The sequence below is a fragment of the Pygocentrus nattereri genome, chromosome 26 (assembly GCF_015220715.1).
Source record: "Pygocentrus nattereri isolate fPygNat1 chromosome 26, fPygNat1.pri, whole genome shotgun sequence".
NCBI classification, from domain to species: Eukaryota; Metazoa; Chordata; class Actinopteri; order Characiformes; family Serrasalmidae; genus Pygocentrus; species Pygocentrus nattereri.
Window position 1 is genome coordinate 10,190,908 of NC_051236.1, and position 14,996 is coordinate 10,205,903.

At 38.1% G+C, this 14,996-nt stretch overlaps 1 protein-coding gene across 2 annotated transcripts in view; it reads right to left on the reverse strand.

Annotated features, from left to right (window-relative positions):
- The window catches only part of LOC108431838 (cadherin-22), a 237,705-nt gene that overhangs the window by 67,746 nt on the left and 154,963 nt on the right, over positions 1-14,996 (reverse strand). For both annotated transcript variants that reach the window (XM_017705251.2, XM_017705252.2), the window contains exons 5-6: positions 12,158-12,277; positions 5,529-5,696 (exon numbers count right to left, since the gene is read on the reverse strand). In XM_017705251.2, coding sequence (XP_017560740.1) covers positions 5,529-5,696; positions 12,158-12,277 — 288 coding nt within the window. The remainder of the gene's footprint in view (positions 1-5,528; positions 5,697-12,157; positions 12,278-14,996) is intronic.

Genomic DNA, 14,996 nt, shown 5'->3' on the forward strand with positions numbered 1-14,996 from the left:
CCAGTGCTCCACTGGTAAATAGGCAAGGCAAAAATAGCACTTCCCTCTGGCCCTACTTTCTTAAATGGCACCATTGTCATTCATTACAGTATCACAGAAATACAAAATTAGTTTTAGTCCATTGCACCTGCCTTTATATCTGAACTTCTAGGGTGTTGCATTCATCTGCTATCAAAAAATATGACATGCAATATCATTCTGACCCACAGCACAGCAAAGAGAGCTCGCTGAATTAGATGGTAGGGAGAGACTGGACTATGTGGACTTGTGTGGTTAAGAGGAAAAGGCAGGAAACAGGAGGGCTATTGAGATGAAGAAGAAAAGAGGCACTGGGGAGCGCAAGCCTTACTCACACACTCTCCTCACTGTAATAAATCTAATGTCGTAATGCCTCACGGAGGAAAGAAAAGAGCCAAAGAAACAACATAGAAAATGGGTAGAAAAAAAATACCCACATGTCCCTCAAATTTAATATGTCTGTGCGTGATCTTCTCTTCTCTTTATTCCGTTCCTTCTGTGGGGAGCTGCCAGACGCGAGCACACATACACACAGAGAGCCATACATACCCCTAGTGTTCCCCTGACATAAGCTATATTAAAAGCTACACCCATCGGGTCCTCACTGCTATGTAAGCAACCAGACAAAGTGCTTTTCATTTGTCTGTGGCCATGCCGCTCGCATTCTCTCTGAATCCCTACTATATGGAGCCCATGCGCACCAGCGTCTGCTGCAGGAGTGCTTTGTAGGCCAGGCACATGGGTGTGTTTGTGATGGCTCTATACACAAGACTGATGGGCTCCAGCAAAAGACCTTTGGAACTGACAATGAGGCTCAAGCTTCACTTACTCAATCAGCCACTCTAAATGGATCAAGCTGCTCGATACATAGCAAACAGCATAAGACACTCTTTCACACTGTAGGAGCTTTTCACTTGGCAGTGTGCAGCAGTTACAACCTGCCTGTGCTGCTAGCCAAGCTCTTTCTTTGTCGCTTCCATACATTTTGAGAGTAAATATGAGGCGTACTGGATATTAAAGGGGAATTTGACAGACTTTTCAAAACTTCTGCATGACTAAAGTATTAAGATATAAACAGTCTCACAGAGTTATGATGTAAAAGGCAAAATATATATATATATATATATATATATATATATATATATATATATATATAACTGACAAATCAAACCACTTGTGTACATCAGAGCTGGGCTCTCTGGTTCTGACTGAACTTGATGCAAAAGAACTGAGAAGCAGCCAATCAGATTCTTGTGGCATGGTAACAGGTTTTTTCATGTCCACAGACACACACTCAGATTGAACAGAAATACACACCGAGCGGGAGATATAACGGTTTATAATAGCTTCATTATTGTATTAGATCACTAGTAAAACAATATTAGGCTGCCTTCAGGGGTTCAGAACTGGCCTCTATCTCTGCAGACTTTCTCTGTTTGAATCTCAGCCTGCATGCATTTGAGCATCGTTCCCCCAAAGTAGCCAGCTGTTTTCAGCTCACTACAATGAAATTACAATGTTCACTTAAATGTGAACAGTGCACGACTGCTGCCCATTTTAAAATATAACAAACTAAATTCTAAAACAAGCAAACATGACTCAATACCACACTAAAATTATTATAAAGGTCAGAAACAAACACTAAACAAATCTTAGTTGGTAAGTTTCTCTATAATGAACCATTTCACACCAAACCCTCCCTTACTTAGTTTACTCAACAAGTTAACTGCAGAAATTTTGAAAAACCTTATTGGTTTGGTAACATCTTTCCTGATGCTATACAACCATCTCAGCTATTTCAAATAATGTAGGCTATTTTTTAACAGCTTCCAAGCTTCCCACTAATTATTTGAAGCTTATAAAGCCATCAGCACATTAGAATCTTTTTGTACATTTTCTGCAGTAATACTGAAAACACTAATTCCAGACTTTTGAACAGTGCTGTACACTTGAAACACTTCAGACAAACCTGCATAGGCTGCTAGCTGAGTGCTTTCTCTGCTAATTTCCTTAGCGGCCTGCTCTGTGCAATCTTTCCACTGCTGTCTGTTCCTGAGGACAACATATACTATTTATATTCTACAGGACGTCTGTGTGAAATGTATTGTGCATCTTGGACAGCAATAACCTTGTATATAATGGAGCTATCACTTTCCACCAGTACTGCATGAAACCCAGATAATCAATTGGACGCAGGCTTTAAAGAAAGGCTGCACAATATAGTGTTGACTGATAATGCAATATTGTCCTTTGCAGTACTGATAGTTCAGAAGGCTGCAATATGCAAATGAGCTCTGTCCAGTCACAGCCAACAGTTACAGAACAATGTCTAGTTTGCTAGCTACCTTTTCTCAACTTGCTGAAAGATTATGTATACAAGACAAGTCCTTCTCAGCACCTAACATGGCTTTGACAAGGTATGGTGTTAGCTTAAACATCTAATGTTAAAGGCGGGGGGGGGCTTTCTTAGCTTTAATTTTCGTCTTTTTAGACACGGTAAACGTGGTTTCCGGAACTTTTTTTTTGTAAATTAAAATTAGCCTACAGGAAGTGGAAACAATTGGGAATGATAGCAACTCAGCCACAAAGTGGTCGGCCACATAAAATGGCAGAGCAGGGTCAGCGGATACTGAAGCACATAGTGCGCAGGGGTCACCATCTTTCTGCAGAGTCAGTCGCTACAGACCTCCAAACTTCATGTGACCTACAGATTAGCTCAAGAACAGCGTAGAGTTTCATGGAATGAGTTTCCAAGGCCGAGCAGCTGCATCCAAGCCTTACATCACCAAGCGCAACGCAAAGTGTCGAATGCAGTGGTGTAAAGCACCACCACTGGAGTCTAGAGCAGTGGAGACATGTTCTCTGAAGTGAGAAATCATGCTTCTCCATCTGGCAATCCGATGGACGAGTCTGGGTTTGGCGGTTGCCAGGAGAGTAGTACTTGTCTGACTGCATTGTGCCAAGTGTAAAGTTTGGTGTAGGGGGGATTATGGTGTGGGGTTGTTTTTCAGTTGGACTCGGCCCTTTGGTTCCAGTGAAAGGAACTCGATGCTTTAGCAGACCAAGAGGTTTTGGGGACAGTTTGGGGATGGCTCCTTCCTGTTCCAACATGACTACGCACCAGTGCACAAAGCAAGGTCCATAAAGACATGAATGAGCGAGTTTGGTGTGGAAGAACTTGTCTGGCCTGACCTCAACCTGATAGAGCACCTTTGGGTTGAATAAGAGTCGAAACTGCGAGCCAGACCTTCTCGTCCAATGTCAGTGTCTGACCTCACAAATGTGCTTCTGGAAAAATGGTCAAAAATTCAGACGAGTCAATACTTTTGGAAATATAGTTTATGTCTCCAATGAACACCCTGGTGAGCCAGTTCATATTTGAATACAAAAAAAGTTTTTAGTATTCTTTTGTGCTACTGGACCTTTGGCTATGGATACCAATAAGTAGCCTGAGCTGAAGGTTTGATGGACATAGCAACAGAAGCTTAAAAATGCTGGGCTTTTTCAGAATTTTGCAGAAAGTTGACTGAAAAATTTTTACAGTACTTGTACTTTGTTCATAATGTGCAGTACAGCATCTCGTTGACTTCTCTGATCTTTTCATCAGTTAGAACTAGAAATACAAACAGATTCATGCTAATAGGAATGTAAGTAATACACAAACTGTTGAAACTGGTCTTCAGTTATTTCAGGGTGATGCTCTATTTGAAACATCTAAGGATGATTTTTGGCATCTCTGCATTTGTTGCACAGGCCTGCTGCTGATCAGAGTCACATTTGTAGTAAAATGTCTTACTAATGTCGTATTTTGAAAGAAAACATATGAGGGACGTGACTTTCTGTCTCCTTGAAGATCAAAACTGTTATTGGTACTACAACATACAACAGTGGCATCACTTTGACATACTGTATGCATAGAGGATTAAGACTGAGGCTGTCAATATAGAGTATAAAAGTATTTTATGGGAATGCACAATTGAAATCGTATAAGATTGGAACTGGCCGTTTTTTGCTCCAAACTTGATTAATTTTGCCCACTTATTTTGCAGGTAAATGTACTTGTGCTGTATTTAAACACTGATGCTGCAGCTACACCAAAATGCTGTAGCTTAATTATTAAGTGAGTTAAGCAATACTTTTTTGATCCCACAACCGGGGAAATTCCACCTCCGCATTTAACCCATCCGTGAAGTGAAACACCACATACACACTAGTGAACATACACACACTAGGGGGCAGTGAGCACACTTGCCCGGAGCGGTGGGCAGCCCTATCCACGGTGCCCAGGGAGCAGTTGGGGGTTAGGTGTCTTCCTCAAGGACACCTCAGTCATGGACTGTCGGCCCTAGGGATTGAACCGGCAACCTTCTAGTCACAGGGCCAGCTCCCTAACCTCCAGCCCACGACTGCCCGATGGTCAAGTCTATAAATATTTGGATGTTGACAAAGTTGGTCATTTTAGCTCTTTACTGTAGCGTATTGTTTGCAGTTGGAGTTGAACGTGAATAATAAATATGAGATCAAAGTGAAAACCTTTATTAATTTGAGGGAATTTACATCAGAATCAAGTGACCAGTATAGAAATTGCCACTATTTTCATACATAACCACCTTCAAAATTGGCTCAAAAGTAATTGAACAATTGGATGATAAGATATTCCATGGCCAGTTGTTATTTCATCGTTTCACTCATAAGTAATCAGATAAAAGGTCTAGATCTGATTTCAAGTGTGGCATTTGCATTTGGAATTTGTTGCTGTTAACTCTCAATTAGAAGTCTGAATGACTCACTGTGCTAAACAGCCAGCTGCCTCTTGCTTCTGATATAGCTCTTTATTTGATTTATGCTATTTAAACAAGCAACTGATTTTTCATTTTAAGATTTAAGATGCCAATTAGGCTCATTAGAGAACAAATAATGGTAATTATATTAAGACTGTGGCTAATAGAATGTACTTCAAATGTGGTTCTGTTTCATAAAAGCCTTTTTATCTTTAAAAAAGGGTAATAAAAATTAAGCAAAAATAAATAAATGAATACATTTTAGAACTCCTTAATTGACCAATTTAGGTGGAAAAAAGTGATTAATCAAATATTTTTAAAGCTTTTAAAGAAATTCTAATGGTCTTAGCTGAACAATGACAAACCATACAGTATATTTCATAGATTCTAAAATACTTAATTAGAAAAAAAGAAACTGTTTAAAACTTATAGAACTTATAGAAACACTACATGACACAATGTGTATAAATGAGTGTGTCCATCAGACTGACTTAAGAGAGACCAGTAAGACGAATTTAACATAATTTTAATCAATTATCATTTTAAATCAGGTAATCTGATCTGATCAACATCATAGCCTATCATTAAAATGTTTTTGGCTATGACGTTGTTAGCTATTTCTGACATTGAACAGGAAGCTGTATGTCCAGACCCACAGGAGACAGAGTCACAGAAAGGGCAATCCTAATGGCATGTGTCTGTTTTGAGGCACTTTTAATGCCCACTCACTCTGAGGGAAGCGTGGAGGGTTGTCATTAACGTCCGTGATCACTATGGTCACCGTGGTGGAGCCAGAGAGACCGCCCATTTGGCCTGCCATGTCTGTTGCCTTGACAACCAGCTCGTAGCGGTCCTGCGTCTCCCGATCGAGATCAGCCACCGCTGTTCGAATCACTCCTGGAGGGAGAAGAGGAGAGTGAAAGCAGAGAGAGAGAGAAAGAGAGAGCGATGAAGAGAAGGTAGCATGGAAAGGTCACATTAGCCACTTGTAGACAGAGTGATGCTGGGCATATTCAGCATCAAAGAGAAGACTCCGCTCCAATTAAGACAGCGATTAGACACAAGTATGGCTGTGTTCAGTTCAAACTCTCAGCTAAATCATTATGAAAATGATCGTACTTTATTTAAACTGTATGAAGACTTAGTGTAACAGACACAAATGGAGAAGGGCTCGAGATAATAATTGAAAAAATAAAACATGACATGGTAAATGTGGTAAATTCAATAAATGAACAGAAACTGTGAAATAAAATGTGTTCTATGTAGAGGATGTATTACCTTTCACTTAGAAAATCAACAAAAACCTCTTTTGACTAGGGGTTCCCAAACATTTGCATCCAAACATCCAAAAATAAAGAACTACAGAGTGGCTAAATCATATACCCAAGTAAAGGTGTTTGGCTTCACAGGACAATCATGACTGAACTACTAGCTTAAAATCCTTAAAACGTTTATTAACTGCCTTACGTTATGCTTAACTAATAGAACTGTAAATGTTTGGACACACCAGCAAGTCCTGGTTGTTTAAAGAGTTCATTTGTGTATCATCTTGCACTCTTTCATAAGCAAATTCTGGCTCATCTTTTCTGAAGACAAACTGAAAATCTGCATTAATTACACATTACAGTGGGATTATTAGAGTGTTAATAATTGCGTGTCATTAAATGCAGGCCTAATGAAAGAGAAGTGCATAACAAACAATATGAGGAATCAGTACATGCAAATAGTTTTTTTTTCTTCCTGTGACAATGACTTCAGATTTTTTTAATTCAGTGTAGTTCACAAATATAGTCTTTAAAAATGTCTTAAGATATAAATAACATCCATCACAGGCACAGCTGCATTTGTTTATCATCAATGTTTTGTGGTTATGATGTTATTAAGAATAATGAGAGGGTTTACATATTCTAACCTAATAATATCTACTAACATTTTCAGTGTTTAGCCTTGAATTTTAATATTTTAATAAAATCTCAAAGTGAAATATTTTAAGTACAAGTATTTTACTTGTAATTTATTTCATTTAAGTATTTTAATTCCAACATTTATTTTGATTGTTCTAATAAAAACATTGATGTGCAATGACCATAAGGAGGGGATTCTAATGCTAAATTAATTTCTGTAGTATACATTCAATCATTTTACCCAGTAGCCATAAAAAAAACAATTTTAGGCTGTTTTAGAGGTCCCTCAGTTTTGGCACTGTGTATTTTGTTCTTCAGTACCATTGATGCAATGCATTAAGATATGAATGTAAGATGTACAAAAACAGTTCATAGAGCAAGGAAGTCAACATTTTGTAAATGTGTTTAAAATAGCAGTTGTGCTGTCTGTGTTATCTGACCCCCCGCACCTCCGCCATTGCTCACTAGCAGCTGAACACTGGCACAGGATTTCATATATATATGATTGCCTAATGCTTGTAACTTCCGGATTGTGTCCAAGTTAATTACCACTTTATTCTTAACTTTTAAAATGAAGCATTATGACTTACTATTGTTTTCAGCTAGCAGCATTAGCAGTCATTGTTGTCAGTGTTCAGCACTACATATTCTAATGTTGTAATGATGCAATGTAAGTGAACTTACATAAATACTCAACCTTGATTTTAATCCAGTATAAAATCTACAGTATTCATAGTTCTGGCACTAATGATGGGATTACCTAATGTAACTGAAGTTAGCACTCCAGTCCAGTAATAGCAGTACTGTCTGAATAGACAGTAACAAAAACTCTCTGCATAGTGTTTATTGTTATTGAGCATCACACCTGTTGTGTAACACGAACATGTACCTCCAGAGTATGACATCTCAATCTAGCCTTCATGTGTAATGGGGGGGGCTGGGGGTCTGGGGGTTGTTTACCTTACAAACTGAACAGTCAAATCTTTTACAAATTACAGCATCCCCAGGTAAAACTACCCCAGCTGAAGTACTACTTCAGTGGACAAAGGACATTTCAGGTGAAGATTAATTAGTTATTAATTAAACAGGAAATAATAATAATAGTCACTAGAATCAGGTGAGTGCAGGCCAGTGCTGGAATAACCTGTAATCATAATAAAAATCTCACCTGAATTAAGTGTATGAGGAACAGAGCTCACAAGAGATCTGACCTTGCTCTTAATGGATGAATTAAAGTGTCTCTCATCCTGTCAATTCGGTGATGTTAACCAGTCATGAACCTCTTTAGGTCACTTATAGAGAATTAAACAGGTATCAGTCCCAACAATGCTACAATGCTGTGTTAGCAGGAGTTTGAGAAGATGGTGCAGAGATTAGCTACACCGGTCGCTGAGGAAACAGGTGTTACTTCTCACATGCGCAGGTATGGCCATGATAGTAGCAACATGGTTAGACCTACATAGCAAATGTCGGATGTGGCAACGATTTACACTGGAATAAAATGTATTTGAAAGAAGACATGTTACTTTTTGTGCTCTTTGAAGACTGAGTATAAACCAAATCTTAATTCAGTTTGTGTATGCAGTGCTCAACTCTTGTCATTTACTCCTCAGTAAAGAAAATGGCGTTATCTGGGTGTTTCTGTACACAAATCACTGCTCTCATTTTCAGTCTCAAACATAGAAAAACAAGGACAATGTTTCAGAAAATTTCAAACATTTTCGGACTCCAAGGGATGTCAATGAACACATGATGACATGAAACAAAAATTTTACAAAGATCAGTATTTGGTGGAAGAAACATTAGTAACCTTCAATATGTGGATGATGGAACACTCATAGCAGAAAATCTGAAGGACCTGAAGGCCTTTATAAGGATGCTCAAAGAACAAAGTGAACTTTACCATTAATGGAGAAGATGTGGAAATGATGAACAGGGTTGCCTGCATGGGTTATTATTAATAATAGAGGATCCAGCTCTCAAATATGGCAAACAGTGGCACTCGGAGAAAACAAGGATGAAAGAGCTTGAAAAGATCTTCAAATGTAATGACTTGTCTCTACAAACAAATATCAGAACTTTGCAGGCTGTGGTCTTCTCTGTGGTTCTGTAAAGATCTGAAAGCTGGATAATAATAATAATAAATAATAAACAAGTGAGAGGAAAAATATAGATGCCTTTGAACTCTGAGGTTTGGCAAAGACTTTTGTATTTTGTATGTTTCTAAGAATAATTAATTAATTGAAAAAGACCTTTATACTTGGAAGTGTTGAAGATAAAAGAGGAACAGGACAACCATGAACAAGATGGATGGATACAGTCAGATGAATCATGAACCAGCCATCCAGAAACCTGAAGACTCAAACAGAAGATGGAGAAGCGCTACGCATATGCTTGGCAGAAGTTGGAAACAATGTGATGGCACAAATAAGTAGACATTAAAGTAACTTCTTTACTTTAGGTGTTGCAGATTTGAAGTTGGCTCATTTGGTACAGACTGAACTCAAAGTCTGAATATTACTAGAAATCACTATTAAAAGGCTGCTGAATCAGTCACTAACACAAATGTAATGTTTGTAATATGTGACATTACATCAGTTTTACACTCTCCTGTTCATCAGAGACACTGTTTGCTCAATGTAAAGCAATTCTAAGATCTTGTAATATCACAGGCTTTCTGTAAAAGAGAAATGTGCAACAATTAACAATGCCTTAAATGGATGATACAGGGACAGGTAATGTATATGTGCCCTAGCAAGAAAATGCAGTTTTGTCTCCTTTAATAAAAATAAATAAATACATATGTAATAAAATTGATCAAACCTCTGAGAGTAGAACAGTTGGGATCATTTTATGCCTTCAGCATTTTAATGTATAATAGTTTTACATGGATAGAGAGGATCGGTTTTCTCCCTCTGAGCTGTTAAATAAACATGGGCCAACAAGAGCAAAAAATAGTAGGCAGTGTTGTTGCCTTGGGTACATATTGTGCTTTTCTTTCAGAACCCTAGAGAAGCTGAAAAAATAACTATTAAATATTCAAAAATATAAGCAGTGCTCAATATTGTTGTTTCTAAAAATGGACAAATCATAAATTATCCATCTGTTCCATGTATATTTTAAAATGTAAAATATCTTCTATGTATTGAGCTGTATGTCCAAAGAGCATTCGTCCTATATGACAGTGTCTGTCTCTTTGTATCTATTTTTCTGTCTATCTCTGTCTCCCCATTCGTCTGTCTGTCTCTCTGTCTGTCTCTCTGTTTCTACACAACACTGTGACTGTCTGCAAAGAACTGATAGCCACAGGCAACATCTGTGTGGCACACATCTCTGCCTGTAGTTCAGTGGTGGGACACAACGACTGCTGCTGTCAGGCAGTAAGTAGAAAAAGGCAGAATTCACTTGCCCAACATAAGAGTGGGTGAAGTGAGGACTGATCACTTGCAAATGTGGCATTTAGTTATTCAGATAGTAAATGTTCCATCTGGAAGGCATTTGAAGATACTGTAATGCTCTTCAGGGAGAGGCACAGTAGTGCTACATATTAAATCGGAAGTTTTACACCTGGATTTGATTTTTCATTTTTTTGACAAGGTTTCAAGGAGAACTGGGAGCTCAAACATTCCTGATTAGAGAGATTCAAGCAAAGTAATGAGATAAATTCATCAAAAGGATGAAAACATGAAAGAAGAAACACTACTGCTTTCCAGTGTTCAAACACCACCAACTGTCCCTGGACACAGCCTACTTATCCTGCTTGAACCTTCTAATGAATGACACAGATCAATAACTGTGGACAGAGTTTAATGATGTTTAATGACTTGGGGACGTTAATGGGGTCACTGGTAGAACACGCAGCCTGCTGAGGTCTGTGACCCATGACCTGCACTGTGCTAAGTTCTGTCAACCTCCAGCCCCTTTAACTGATCTCAGATCAGTCAGAAAGTGTTTCTAAGAGTTTTTAGTCTGCAGGCTAACAATCCTTTGCCCTGGCCATTCATCACTCTTGGCACTCAGGCTGACCAAATCAAGGCCCACAGCCCCTGTAGAAGAAATCATTAAAAGTTTAGCACTATTCTTCTGGGGGAGGTTTAGAGGCAACATAATCTGACATATGTGCAAAAGATTAGAGAGAATGCAGAACTGGTGAAAGAGGAGTCGTGTTTCGGCTTTGGCTGACTGTGGATCAGAGTCAGAGAAGAAAAAAGATGGCAGAACATCTCAAAGTGACACAGCACATTATAGACTTTGATTTTGTCTGATTTAGATTTTTTATTTTCCTTTGCAAGGATAATGTGAAAATGGGTTTACGTAGTGTTCACATACAGTATAGACACTTAAAGGGGAATTCCACAGATTTTGCTAATTTTCTGCATAATTAAATCACTGAGATGTAAACAATGTCATTGAATGGTTTGATGTGAAATGATAGGAACCAGGGGTTGCAATGTCTTTAATTTACATTCTATTTACTTATTATGTTAATGCTGGTAAAATAGTGTAAATGTGGAAAAAAATCTTTGGGTACCATTTTGCCCCTTAACACCCTGCATGTACTTTTCTTCCATGAATAAAGTTCAAAAAATACAATTTAGGCCAAGGCCTTATCAAAACTATCATGTCACAATGTCATAGACATCAGACAGTGTACTGAACTTCATTAATGATATAAATTACAGTTTCTAAGACTTTGTTGACACATCAACAAATGAATTATGCAGAAAATTTGAAAAATCAGTACAAGTTTCTTTTAAAGGTAAACTTCTTTTCAAACTTCTTTAGCTTTACTTTAAATAACCCATGTCAAAGAAAAGCATAATCTCTCATTTTTTATATTAAAAATTATTATACAGGGTGAGTCAAAAGCCACAGGACACAATTTTATTTTATTTCATTTTTTATTTTATTATCGACTTTTATCTCTGGGGTCATCTCAAACAAATTGTATATGCTGAGAAAATCCGCTACAGACGCCACCTTCAGCACCGCATCATGGAGGCTTGTGACAGCATAAAAAATCAAATTAAATAAAACGTTATCCTTTTGACTCACCCTGTAGATTACAAATTTGTCCATTTTTGTCCAAGAATAAGCCTAGTCTGTGTTCTGAACAATCAGCAATAGGGGCAGCACTGACACTCTACTTTTAATGCTAGAGTTATCATATGCTCTTGGTGACAGATTAGTCTTGGTTATTTTCGCAAGACGCTTTAAAGAAAATTTTCCCTAATGCTAAGCCTTTCAATTAATGTCTAATGCTAGGCATTATCAAATGAGCAATGACAATGTAAAATGGCAGATGAATATGAAATATGAAAAAAGCTTCATTAAGCACAGGGCTCAAAGGAGCAGGCTGAAAATCACTTTGAATAGGTGTGTTATTGTAGCAGGCTGAATGTCTGTGGCAGTGAGAACAGGGTGCTTATCAGTATCCAGTGCAGGTGCTCTTACCAGTCTGTCTGTCAACTGTGAAGAACTTCTCTCCATCCAGAACACTGTACACTATCCTGGCACTGCTGCCGTAGGTGGGGTCATCAGCATCCGAAGCCATCACTTTCATTACCGACGTACCTACAAGAACAGCATTAATGCTTGATGAGTCCAAACATAATTGACTTATCCATGCTTTGCCCACAAATGTGTTCTTTCATAGCAGCTGTTTCATGGTTGGACAAGCTTTACAAAATGTTGACTGTCATCCCATTAAAGCTAATGAGAACTCACAACAATCATTATTTACATAAAACTGACTTTCCAGGTTAAAATCCTATGCTATTGAGCTGGTCTACATACTTTTAGCTAATCAAAACTAGCAAGCTTGGACAACACAGTTTGCAACTATGCTAACAGTCTGATTACATGAAAAGGTAAGAGGTAATGTTTGCTAAGTGTGATGTTTATTTTTACTACATATAATGTGCAACATATATCTACATTAACCCAATGAGGCTGTTAAAATAATAATAATTTTAAAAAACTGGTTTAAATCTGTCCCCACAGGATGTGCTGTGTGCACATCACCAACCACTGTATCAAGCGCAGGTGTAGAACCAGGGCGTTCCCATATTTCCTATCACTGTATAAAAGATGCATGAGGTCTCCTTTTCTTTTGGATATGCTATGATATATATTATTTCATTCATTCATTCATTCATTTGCTCTGAGTGAGTTAAGTTCAGGTTGGTAAGCACTTGTATTGTTTTGTTTAATCACAGTAATGACCACTACTTTGAGCTCAGCCTTCACAAAGCATTTGAACAATTTTGTTTGTTCCAGCGCTAATGTTCCCACCCGCATTTAGCCCAAAATTTTTCATAGTGGTTCCACAGACGTTCTTGTTATAAGATTACATCTGAGACTGTGGGTGAAGCATGGATAGGTCAGTTTTTTGACAAATAAATAGATATAATAAATTTATATATATATATATATATATATATTTGTCAAACATTTATTATTTATTTGATTTATATATATATATATAAACTCATGCACTGCTGTTTTTTTTTTTTTTTTTTTTATTCTCATTAGCACCAAGTCATTTCTGTTTGTGAGAGAATGTATTCTCTGCTGTTTTCTTTACCCCAGTCGTCTGGGTGTGCGCCTCAGCAAGCCCTAGGCTCCTGGAGCAAACACATATTTACATTTAGTCACACGTTTTAACGAAAGCAAAGCCTCCAGCCTATAAAGCTTAATGGCCCAGAGTCTGAGAGTGAGGGTAGAAAAAAGAGGAACATGCTGCACTTAAAAAAAAAAAAAAAAAAAAGAAGAAATAAAAAGCTTTTCATTGTGAGGTGAATGGAGAGAGATAAATAGCAGCTCTGTTCATGTGGGATGTGGAGCAAGAGTGGCACTCAAGGACAGTGCAGGGGGCTCTACCCAGGGTGCCTGGTCAGCAGGTAATTGCTGACAGCTGGTGGTGTCCAAGAAAGGTCGGTGTCGCAGGCTCTCTCCCAGAGACCTGTCATGCTACTGTCCAGCCACACAATAGTGTTATGCTAATTAGGCTAATTAAAGGGAAGTGTCAGAGTCCTGTTTGTCTCCTGTCACCAAAGAGGGCTCCCAAGGGGTAGTGGAGAACAGGACGTTGTTTTAACATTAAAGTCAGTGAACCATTTTTGCTTCAATCTGCCAGGCTGATCTAAAGAGTAGTGTTCTCCTCTTTTTCTGCAGGACCTCCTGGCTTCAGGCTTGATTCTGCCGCAAAAAATGGACTAAACTGTGAAAACCACCACTATAAACATCAGATACTCCATAAAACTTAAATTGTGGGCATATTAGCACAACAGTCACAGGAAGTAGGGATGCCCCAATACCACTTTGCCTCATCCACAAATGTCTGATACTGACTAGTACCAATACCTGTGTGTTTTTTTTTCTTTCAGTCCCGCTTGTGCCTTAAGCCAGCACAGCTCCGTCAAGGCAAACTGACAAATCCAATATTTGACACGGACTATTTCCAAATACATTATCTTCTGCTGAAATTGTATGGCAAATTCACCAAATGGGATTTATTTCAGTAAACACTAAGCAGGAATTAAACCTTAGAACTGCTATGGTTATTTATGGTGTTTTGCTGGGTTTTGGACACTGTGGCCATCAAAATGAAGGCTCAACTATCTCTATATGCTGAAAGAATTTGTGTGTTGTTCATGTGATCAGTTTATGTATTTTAACTGTTTACTGTTTGCTTTGTTTGTGACACAGATCATTACTTTCACCAAAGTATATATATCAATTGGTTTTATATATATATATATATATATATATATATATATATATATATATATAAAACCAATTGATATATATACTTTGGTGAAAGTAATGATCTGTGTCACAAACAAAGCATCCTCTACGTAGGATTGAATGGTATTTACTTGTTGAGTGATATATATTGGGTTCTTGGGTGCTAACTATTGTCATATTGTTGACTCAGAATTTGCCTCATTCATGCTTGCATCTCTGAGTGTCAGACTCTGCAAGAGTTCAGTGAATATTAGTTATTCACACTGTCAGTAGCAGCTGTTGGCCCATGCATCCTTGGCTTAATGTGAGCACCAGGCCCCAAGACAATGGCATGTCGGATGTAGCTGACTGACAAAAATGCATGGCAGGCAATGCTAAAAGACACACTAGTCAAGCTAGTGGGTTGCTATGCTAAAGGCTATCATTACTCCTGGAAATCAGCAGTTCCTTCCATACATTTATTTAATATTCAATCCCTTAGTAACAACCTGGACAAACATTACCTCAGGCTGTAACTGACTACACAGTTGGGAGATGCAGGAAT